Source organism: Gavialis gangeticus, unplaced genomic scaffold, assembly GCF_001723915.1.
Source record: "Gavialis gangeticus isolate Ggan-Ray unplaced genomic scaffold, GavGan_comp1, whole genome shotgun sequence".
Classification (NCBI taxonomy): Eukaryota; Metazoa; Chordata; order Crocodylia; family Gavialidae; genus Gavialis; species Gavialis gangeticus.
This window is the reverse complement of record NW_017729019.1, coordinates 14,898,999-14,909,652: the sequence shown is the minus strand read 5'-3', so window position 1 is coordinate 14,909,652 and position 10,654 is coordinate 14,898,999. Positions and strand designations below refer to the sequence as shown.

The window sequence follows — 10,654 nt, the reverse complement described above, 5'->3', positions numbered from 1 at the left end:
CCTATTTGCAGTTACTTGAATAAAACATTTTATGGATGTTTCAAGCCTCCTCCACTCCCTCCCTCTCTCTGTCTCTCAAGCAAGTGCCCATCTGTGATGGGCAGACCCCCGCCTTTCAACGGGTTCTTCCGGACAGCGCAAGAGACTCTACCGATGGGAACACGGGCACGTGCCGCAGCACTGGACTCCAGGTCACTTCTAGCAAGAATTCACCGCTTACACAGCTGCCTACGACATCCTCCATGGAGACCTCTGCTCCCGTCTCCCCTCTCTGCCGGGCTAGGAAGTTGCAGGTTAGCACGAGAGGTCTAGCAGCAAGCAGTGGCTGTGACCAAGTCCTGGCTAAGGCCTGCAGGACCTGTCCAGCTCTAGGCTGCCCAGGATGAGCTCACCGACTGGGGGATGCTAGTAATGCCCAAGTCACGGAGCACTGAAACACAAGCACCGTTTTTTTGCTGGTGGGTCTTGGAGTATGGATCTCTTTTCTGCCCAGCCTCTGGCCCTTAGGATCCCAGCCACCTACTTCACTTAGCTTTCTCTTTCCTGGGTCAGCTTGGTCCTTGCTGGGTCTCGTCCTGGTTCCTCAAGCTCCTTCATTTGGCTGTCTTGGTCCTACATCTCTACACAGGTTGCACAGCTCCCTACTGCTGTGTTCTCCCCTCTCCGTGGGAAGCTGAACACTGGTCAGTCTGGCTTGTTCTTAAAGTTCCCATCCGGCCCCAGACATGATCCCAGGTCTCTGGAGAAATGACCCTCTCCGGACTCTCTGGAGCATCTGTAGCTCATGGGTGGTGAGCCGCTAATTTTTTTCAATGGGTGCTGAGACAGCACCCTCGTGTCTGGGGGGGAGCGTTCTCCCAGCACAGCCAGCTTATCCCACCTCTTGTGAGAGCAGTTAGGGTTGCCCTTGTCAAGTGAGCCAGACTAGGGTTTTACAGCAGTGCTCAGTAGCCTGTGCTGTGCCCCTCCATCAAGCCCGTTCCACCACAGCGCCTCCTGAGACACCAGGAGGCACCTGCTGAGACCTGCCTTTTACTGCCACATCCACCTGAATAGTCTATCCCCACACACGGCGGCATGACGCGTCTTCACCATTGCTCAGAACACATGCAACGTGACAAATTCCCTTGTGGACACGTTGGTTCTGCTATGGTACAGGATCATAGAAAAATTGGGTCGGGAGGGACCTCAGGAGGTCACATCTAGTCCAACCCCTTGCTCACAGCAGGGCCAGCCCTAACTAGATCGTTGCAGCCCAGTATTTGCCAAGCTGGGCTTTAAAAACCTCCAAGGACGGAGAGTCCACAACCTCTTCCAGTAACCCGTTCCAGCGGTTCACTACCCTCCTAGCAAGAAAGTTTCTCCTAATATGCAACTTAAACTTCGCTTGCTGAAACTTGAGCCCACTGCTCCTTGTTCTGTCATCTGCCTCCACTGAGAACAGTCCAGCTCCATCCTCTCTGGAACCCCCCTTCCGGTAGTTAAAGACGGCCATTAAATCCCCCCTCGGTCTTCTCTTCTCTGCACTAAATAAGCCCAGTTCTCTCAGCCTCTCCTAATAAGTCATGTCCCCCAGCCCCCAAATCATTTTTGTTGCCCTCTGCTGGACTCTCTACAATTTGTCCACATCCTTTCTGTAGTGGGGGCCCAAAACTGGACACAGGACTCCAGGTGTGGCCTCACCAGTGCTGAATAGAGGAGAATAATCGCTTCCCTTGATCTGCTGACAACGCACCTACCAGTATTGCCCAGTATGCCATTAGCCTCCTTTGCAACAAGGGCACACTGCTGGCTCATGTTCAGCTTATTGTCTACTGTAAACCCCAGGTCCTTTTCTGCAGAGCTGCTGCCCAGCCAGTCAGCCCCAGCCTGCCCCGGTGCAAGGGATTGTTCTGCCCTAAGTGCAGGACTTTGCACTCGTCCTCGTCAAACCTTGTATCATTCCCCTCTCAAGGGCCCAATGCAGCCCAGTCCTGAGCGCTCCAACACAACTGAGCCCTACAATTCCACAGAGCACCTAGTCGTGCAAGCGATTTCAGACACCGAGCTAACATCTCTAGACACAAGCCTCACGAAGCACCAGCCATCTCATGCAAGAGCAGAGGCAAATATAGCAACAGCAGCTATCCAGGAAATAAGCTGCAAGGCCAATCCTCCGTGGCACCCACTTCCAGCAGGCAAAGGTAGGAGATCTGCATCAAAAGGGTCAGAGTTAAGGTGATTTAGGGGCCTCCTTTGAGCAATGCAACATCCCATTGGCATTTTCTAGGTTGCTGATGGGGTGTTTCAGCTTTAATTTCCCGAACGGTTCATGGGCATTCAACCCACTGCTGGCTGCGACTTGATCGCTGTAATTTGAAGTGCAGGGCGAGATGCAGCTTGCATGCGCGCACAGCCTTGCTGACTGCAGCCTGAGGGAAGTGAACAAAAACAGCCTTCAGCCCCAGGGTTTTGTTTTCTAACTAGGGACTGACAACTCCCCTGCTCTGAAAATCTGTCCCTTGGGTAACAGCAACATCTGATCCACAGGCAAAATCCCTTAGTATCAACCCAACTCTCTTGCCTGGCCGACACTCGCATTGCACCCTACCTGAGCAAGCACTGTGAGTATTGCCCCCAAACTGAAGGCAGGCCGAGTCTATGACACAGCAGGGGAGTGGAAGACTGGGAGAAAAGGTTAAGAGATATAAGGGCTCCTCTGTAAGATTAGATCAGGTCTTCCCACCCTCCCGTCGCCACGCTACGACACGGAGCATAGCCACCGCAGCAGATCTGACATCAGAGGACAGCAGTGGCGCATCTGCTCTGCTTAGACAACATGGTACCTTTTCAGGAAGGATGTCAGGCCCAGTCCCACAGCAGACGCAGGGGTAACCCAACAAGCCACCAGCTCTTAGGCAGGAACTGCAGCTTGCAGGAAAAAATGGTAACTGAACTCTGCCTGGAGCCTCACATTCACAGTGCCTTTTATTTACAAAATATAGAGATGAGCTACTGTCGGATACAAAAAAACCCCACAAAATCACCATAGGAAGATGCACCTTGCTGAACTACAACTAGCACAGTTTGGTTATCAGACTCTCCAGGAGCTTTTGTGCTAGGAAGAACCCTCCTCCTTGGCAAATACATAAGGCCTCTTGGCTGCTCACAGGGAAACGTGGGGGGTTTTGTTCTTCGCTGCTCTGTTAAACTCTGGACAGCAAATCAATCCCACCCTGCCCTGGACACTGCTTCAAACCCTCCGACCTAGCTGCCCTATCGCAGTAACAAGTCATCATGCCCTTTCAAGACAGTGGCATGGGATTCAGGCAGACTAGGTCTTAAGAGTCTCCGGCGGGACAAGCCCATGCATGTGGCGATAGGCACGCGTCCACGCAGGGAACTGAGCTTCCCCCCCCCCACACAAAACAGCAAGGTAATCCGCCGGTGACGTGCAGCATGGCAGGCTGCGGGTCTCTGAGCTGATGCACTGCAGTAGCAGAGCTGCATTGGTTTGAAGCTGCTCATACAGAGGGGAAAGCTTGCATAAATGCAGGGAGGGCTGCAGTGGGTGGGGTCAGAGGGGCTATTACAGGGGTGCCAAGCCGCTTAGCTTGCAGTATTACTTACAGGGGGAAGCTCAAGCCTCCTGTCCGTGGCAGAAGGCTGTGAGGGGGGAGGGCATTGGGGGACACAGCCATTCCCAATCACCAGTGTGTGAGCCCAGGGTGCCGCCTGGGCTCTCAGTGCTTCCATGGCAGGAAGGCTCCTGGGCAGCAGAGCTGGAGCCAAGAGACAAAAGCCCATCCTGCTTTGTAACAGATGAGGGGCAAGACCCAGGGGCGAGGGGACAGGGGAGACGGGAACAGAAATAAAGTGCAAAAGTGGCAGGGGCTGGAAGGCTCCCTCCCCCCGGCCAGGAGTGCATGGTGTTTGCACACAAGGAGGGTGCAGGCGGCTGGTCCTGGTCCTGAGCGCTGGTCTCCGAGCTGCGCTACGCCTTCATGTCCATGAGCAGCGTCCGCTGGGGCTGGTATCCGCCACCCCAGCCTGGCATCACCTGCAACAACAGCACAGACCAGCTCACCTCCAGAGCAGCTGGCCACCCAGCCTCTCCCCCAGCAGCTTTCCCTGCCTTGAGGCGGTGGAAGGTCTCCCCTCCCCTTCCACACAACACAGCCAGCACACTGGACAGCTAATGAGTTAAACCAACCCGGACAACAACACTAGGCCTTTACTTACAGCGTGGGCAGTGCCTTTCTGGTGGGTGGGGGCTTTTTGTGGTAAAATGAGGGATTCCTTTCACTAAGGATGCCCGTGAACGCAGGGGACTGGATTCAATGGCCCAGGAGGCTTTTGCTAGCCCTGCATCCCAGTCCACACCCCCTCTACCCCCCAAAAAGGAATGCAGCTAGAGGCTGTTCTTGGGACACTAGCAGTGCCGCAGCCTGGGAAATCAAATGGTCTTGGGCAACATGCCTCAAGTACATTCACCCCCAGGTTCACAGGCCCCATCCTACCCCCCGCATCAGGCTTGCTCAACGCATTTGATTCCTCTTCTCTTAAAATCTGCAGCCCAAAGGCTTCTGCTGGTGCCCAGAACAGGACCAACACCCAGAGCTGCAGGAAGTGTCTCCACTGTCAACAGGCCTCTGCCCCAGAGGTTCAGTCTCCAAGTACCAGTCGCATCTCAGCCTCCCCGCTGAGTCTATCAGTAACAAGCACCACTGAAGATGGAAGTCTGGGCTGCATCCACACTTGTCCCCTTTGTTACTGAACCAAGGCTACTCCAATATACCCACAGGCACCATGCACCAGAGAGTTAAATGCCTGGCTGTTGCTGGCCAGGGTGGGATTCGAACCAGCGACCAAGCTAAGAAAGGTGCAAGCTTTCCAGCAGTAACAGCCATGCCCCATGACATGAAGATTTGCATTTGGGTATTTGGATCAGCTCCCTGCAGCAGGGAAAGGGTACAAGGTGGAGATACCCTGGCACACTTGGAGACAAGTACTCACCACTTCTTGTAAAGCAGGTTTCCCGCACGTGCTATGCACAACAGCCAGTTAAGTCTCTACCGATTCCCTTCCCAGCTCCCATTGTACAGAGCTGGCTATTTCAGTGCACTGCAACATCCTGCTATGCAGACAGAACAGGCATGGGCAAGCACTGGGCACTTCCAACACAAATTTCTCTAGTGCCCCAGACTCCTGATAGAAGAGCTTCCCTAATGCAGCCCTCACCAACACTGTCGGGATCCTTTTGGTGCTAACATGCCCAGCAGGCCACTGCCACCACCCAGCCTGAGTTGCTGACCTAATTTCCAAGCCACCAATGTTCATTTGTCTATAGTAACGAACGGCAGAGGCTTGGCCTCTTCTCAGCCGTTCGCAGTTGCAGCATTTGAACAGGACTCTTTCCCACACGTAGGTTCTGTAAAAACACCTATTGATGCAAAAATCCCCCTGCTATGTTTGCAGCCTGGGCTTGTGAAGGAGAAGGAGAAGAAGGGCCTAACCCATGTTCCAACGTGAGTGAAACACCGATGGAAGGAAACAGAGGGGAAGTGACTTGCTCAACTTCACCCAGGAAGTCAGTGACAGAGATCTCCTGAACCCAGCAGAGCCCAGGTCTGTCACCCAAGGCCTCCGTCACTGATCTCTGCTGTCTCCCCTCCAGTCTGCCCGGGAAGAAACAGGAGTATTTCACATCACACAAAGATCCGCACAGAGAAACAGGATCTTGTTCAGTTCCTTACCAATCGTGGTCAAGTGTAATCTATAGGCTCGATCTCTGATCACAGCAAAAAGGGGAAGAAGCTGAGGAAGTAGGTTTTCTTCCGTTTTTGTGAAATTAAATTTAAAAAAAAAGTTCAGGCCACTTCCATTCATCAGCTCCTGTTGAACAACCGCCGTAAGATCTAAGGGGACTTGGTCACGGGGACTTTAAACACAGGCTGATTGCAATCGATTATGATGGAGCTTCCTTAAATAAAACCCCTTTTCAAAGAGTCCTTGAAGAAAGTCGACCACAAAGCGGCGCTGCTGCCTTCTTGGGGATCCCGGCTCTTTTTACCAAGGGAGAGCTGGTCTTGAAACAAACTCACAGGAGTATCTTTATACACCTGAATACTCCCGGGGCACCATGGGGTGGCATGTTTGCCAGGCTGGGGCCTAATGGACTGGAGAAGGGAAACACTGACTACACACAAAGCGCTGTCAGAGAGAAAAGGACTATTCACTTTGCTGCTAGGGTTCCTGCGATAGGGATCTCCTGTGTTACCTGGGAGTACGTAGGGGGAGCACAAAGTCTGCAGACAGAGGCCTCATTCTTCCAAGACCATGACAACGCTTTCAAATATAGCGTTTGCAACAGCCCTTTACAACTTGCAAACAGTTTATAGCCAGGAAGTAGCAGCTGTACAGCTCTGACAAACCAGCACCATCGATCCCCGGTTTGCAAGACAGGTTGGTTACCAGCCCCCTGGCTTCACTCCCAGCCTCATGCTCTGACCCCATGTCCCTGTCTCTGCAAAGGGCAGCAGAGTGCATGGCCTGATCCCAGGCAGGTGGACACAGTGGGTCAGAGATGCTTCCAAAAAGAGACAGCCTGGATGCCATGTGCTATGTGCCACGCCAGAGCCTTCTCTGTAGATCTGCCAGCCCTCAAGCACATCATCTGACTAAGGGAAGAGGACGAGTGGTTCCAGGTTGCATCAGGCCAACTCACGCTGCCCCAGGCAGGGTCACACATGGACACAATGATCCCACCCCACGGACCGCGGCTGCTCACAGCTTACCTTGGTGTCCTCCGCCTCTCCCAGCAGCTCCTGCTCGGCCTCGTGCAGCTCCTCTGCAGGGTCATAGCTGTACATCGGCAACAGGTGGTGGCGGAGCCTGTCAAACCTGAGACAGAGAGAGAGCCGGGGTGGTGGTGAGGCTGTCCGTGGTGGGGCTACGGGCTGCCCAAGCAAGGCTCAGAGCTACCACAGGGACAGCAGAGAGGCAGGAAGACTCACAGGGGCTGAGAGCTCCAGAGCCATCATGGGAAGAGAAACACACCTATTATATCAGCCTAAATCCCCTAGACACCAACATGTAGATCCCATGGGCCAAACCCTATGGTCTTTATTCTAGCAGTGCTGGGACCCCACACTTCTCTACATCCCGCTTGTCTCACTTTACACCTAGGGTCCCTGCTGCTTGGGGCAAGGCTGTGTGCACCCAGCAGGATGGGGCCCTGACCCACCCTAGAGGGCATCAAAATCACTATACATTATGAATAGTGAAATCAGTGTAGCTTGACTGATCAAAGGGCTACAGGGTTTGAACCCGTAACGAATGCTACCAGAAGTTGCTGTTGTCCAGACAGCAGTCAGCACAGGGGTGGTGGCAGGCAAGATCCACATAGCAGAGTCAGGCAGCCAGTGCTCATTACCCCAGGGGGTGGCACTGGACCACAGGGAAGGGGGCTGGCGGGAGGCTGACACCCGTGTCCGATTTGTCGCATGGTGGGAAAAGCTAACTGAGAAGCAACTGCAAAGCAGGTGGTGGAGGAGGATGGGAAGGACAGGACGGCAACTTCCACGGCATGACCCTCCCGCCCCCGCAGCTGGGCAGGGAGGCTGGCTTCAGAGAGCTCTGAATGCAGAAGTGACTGACGTAGTAAACCCAGCAATAGCATTTGGTAGCTGCTGGGGGAGGAGGTCCAGGGGGCACCAGGGCAGAGAGGAGCAGGGTGGAGTGCACAGACCCAACCTTTGCTTTGGCCCAAACATCAGGAGTTGAGGACATGCTCCTGGCCAGCAGCTCAGTTTCAACCTCTCTTCACAGCAGGCAATGCAGGAGGGAAGAGAGGTTGAAACCAAAGCTAGAACAGAGCTGGAGCTTCCACGTCGGTGCTCCTGGGCTGTCCAAGCAGTGGTCCCATCAGCCTGTGCTGCAGGAGTGGGCTTGGATGTGGACGAGAACGAGTCCACGGGCCGAGCCCCCACAAACTCAAGTCACTTGTACCTGGGACCAGATTGGAAGGTTTCTCTCCAGATAAGCAAGGTCCCAGTGCACGTCCTCTGTCCCCTGGCAACACCGCTCCCCAGGACAAGAGAACTGAGTGCAGCTCAGGGCCTCTCCCCAGACGCACAAAGGCCTCCCTGTCTGCGGCGCTGGGTCTGAGCTATAATCTCCGCCTGCAGGGTCAGAGATGAGGAGCCCACATGACACCAGAGCCCTGTTCTCCAGGGACAGCATGACTGGCCACACCCCTCCCTATATGCCAGCCGCCCCCCAATCTGCCTCTTACCTCCTCTTCTTCTGAACGTACATCATCTGCAATGAGGGGAGAGAGAACTCAGTCAGGAGGACACAGCGCAGGGCTTGGGTTGATCACCCTTTAAAGAGAGTCTAGCGCTAGCAAAAGGAACTGAAACAGCTCCCTGGCTTTGACCAGAAGACCCAGCCCAGCGCCAGGCAGCTTTTCCCACCCAAAGCTGGGGCCAAGCTGGCACATCCCTTCACCGAGTTGCGGTTCAGACACACTGGCGTTTTCCAGCAGAGAGCTGCTTCCTGGCAAAGACACCCAGCCAGATGCAGTCGGCTCCACGCTCAACTTTTCAACATTTCACCGGCAGGCTTAAGACCGGGATCAAATCGAGATCAAAGACCGGGATCAAACAAAAAGCCACCGCGGATAGCAGAGTGCCCGAGGCCAGTGGTTCTCAACCTTTTTTGTATCAGGACCTATTTGTATACATCGATGGCCAGTCCCCACCCAGTGCCCCTCACTCCCGACCCGCTGCCCCCCCATCCCCAACCCCACAGTGTGGGGCATGGGGTGGGTATGTGGGGCAAGGGGACCCCCACGCAGCCCCTCGCAGGCTGGAGCTCTACCAGCCTACGAAAGAAAAGCCATGTTTTCCCACGTGTTTTTTTCCTTTAAGGGAGAATCCATGTTTAAAGTTTGGTGATCCATTTTTTAAGTTTGTTTGTGACTCCTTCATATATTCTTGCGACCCACAGGTTGAGAAACGCTGCCAACAGACAGACCAGCCTAACAAGTCACGCCCTCCCTCCCACTCTTTGGATGCCAGAGCAAGGCAAGACACAGCCACCCCGGGCAGGAGCCGACGTGCTCGACCCACTGGGCAGAGACAGGATTCATACAGCCTCCCATGCCAGAGGCGAAGGGGGAACACAGGTTGCCCAGAGCCCGTTCAGCTCCGGGTCTCGCTGCCAGGGCGGCTAACAGGCAACTTCTGCTTTGTGAACTACAGCCACTAAGGCAGGGCCAACTGCCTGGGTGTGAACCAGCAAACAGAGGTGCAAAAGGATTACAGACACCCCGCTGCCATCCCACCCGCAACCAACCCTACACGTTGCCTGCAAATGCCACGGGGACAGCACAAGCTCTTGCAAGTCTCTTACCACGGCCAAGATGATGCCGAGGACGGTGATGAAGAAGAACGGCACGAGGACGTAGCCCACCAGGGAGTCGTTGGAGGGCTCGGCAGAGGTGGGTGTGGTGGTGTTACTCATTGCCTAGGACAAGGCTGGTCTCTTCATCAGGGAGAGGATCTCCTGGGTGCCTTTCCCACACACACAAGAAACACACCAACCTCTTATCTGCAACACTTGCGGCTGGAGATTAAGGACAGTGACTCTCTACTCAGCTGCCAAACTCCAGCCCAAGGCTGGGGGAGGAGGGGAGGAGGGAAGGAACATAACCCCCAAGGCTGGATCACGAGTCAGTCAAGGAAGGGGTGGGACACTGTGGACCAAAGGATCTTGCCCGGGCCTCTAGGATCTAGTGCTCCGAGCACTAGACAGTAGGCATCAGCGTTTAGTTGCGCCGGGGTATTCCCCTCAGGAAGGGAAAGGCTTTAAGCTGACGCTGATGCTTCAACAGGGGAGTTTTCCCTTGCCCGCGATCCGCAAGGCACCTGCCTTGCACCGGTCACTACCAGAGAGCCTCTCACCCGCGCGTCACAAAGCACTGGGTGGCCAGGATCTTTACTCCCATGTTTAACCAGAGGAGAAAGACACGTAACAGAGGCCAGGGAGTTGATGGTTAAAGTCAGAGCTCCTGGAGGAGTCACCTCTTTGTGCCTCGGTTTCCCCATCTGCGAAATGAGGACCGTGCCTCCCCCCCAAATCACCCAGCGCCCCTCCCCCTTACAGCGAGTGTGGCAGTGGGAGGGGAAGACGGTCACGCAAGGCCGGAGGCCGGCACGGAGGAGATCGGGCGCAGGGTAACACCTGCCTGCAGCCAGGGCAGGGACCGGAGGATGCACCTCACCGCTGCGGGGTTGCTGCCGCTGCACCTGCGAGAGAGGGGAGACAGGCTTGAGGCGAAGGCACCCTCAGGAGGCGCGGGGTCAGTCCCTCGCTCTGCCACTGGCTTCCCGCGTGACCTCAGGCATGTCACCTGATCTCCAGGGGCCTCCTGCCTCCACCTGTAAGCCAGGCATCGCCGCCCTTGGCGCAGGTAGCGCAGAAGCGCTTCGGGGCAGGGGCTGGTTAGCGCCGTGTTAGAGGGACACCCTGGTCCAGGCGACTCGAGACTCGAAGCAGCCGCCCCTGCCCCCGCGGCAGCCACAGGCACAGGCACAGGCACAGCCCGCGCCTGCAACGCCGTGCGCTGCAACCGGGAGGGAAGGCCGGATCCCGGCCCCCGGGCGCCGCA

At 55.4% G+C, this 10,654-nt stretch overlaps 1 protein-coding gene across 3 annotated transcripts; it reads right to left on the bottom strand.

The window, feature by feature from the left end:
* Positions 1-2,949: 2,949 nt before the first annotated feature.
* On the bottom strand, positions 2,950-10,416 carry LOC109295360 (uncharacterized protein C3orf18 homolog). Of its 3 annotated transcripts, none has more exons than XM_019514182.1 (5): positions 10,228-10,416; positions 9,397-9,609; positions 8,276-8,301; positions 6,777-6,882; positions 2,950-4,039 (listed from the first exon to the last, which is right to left on the bottom strand). In XM_019514182.1, exons 2-5 carry the CDS (start codon positions 9,505-9,507, stop codon positions 3,974-3,976), a joined length of 309 nt encoding a protein of 102 aa, XP_019369727.1. In that variant the 5' UTR covers positions 9,508-9,609; positions 10,228-10,416; the 3' UTR covers positions 2,950-3,973. The 3 variants fall into 3 exon arrangements, with proteins under 3 accessions (XP_019369727.1, XP_019369728.1, XP_019369725.1); XM_019514183.1 differs by having other exon boundaries at positions 9,397-9,557; XM_019514180.1 differs by lacking the exon at positions 10,228-10,416 and having other exon boundaries at positions 9,397-10,135.
* Positions 10,417-10,654: the final 238 nt, after the last annotated feature.

Bases quoted from the DNA above. Each gene is read 5' to 3' on its own strand.
- LOC109295360 (XM_019514182.1), bottom strand. From the start codon at position 9,507: ATGAGTAACACCACCACACCCACCTCTGCCGAGCCCTCCAACGACTCC. The intron at 6,883-8,275 runs GTAAGAGGCAGA...TCTCTGTCTCAG, and splicing joins TACGTTCAGAAGAAGAGGAG to GTTTGACAGGCTCCGCCACC. The intron at 4,040-6,776 runs GTAAGCTGTGAG...CTGTTGTTGCAG, and splicing joins GAGAGGCGGAGGACACCAAG to GTGATGCCAGGCTGGGGTGG.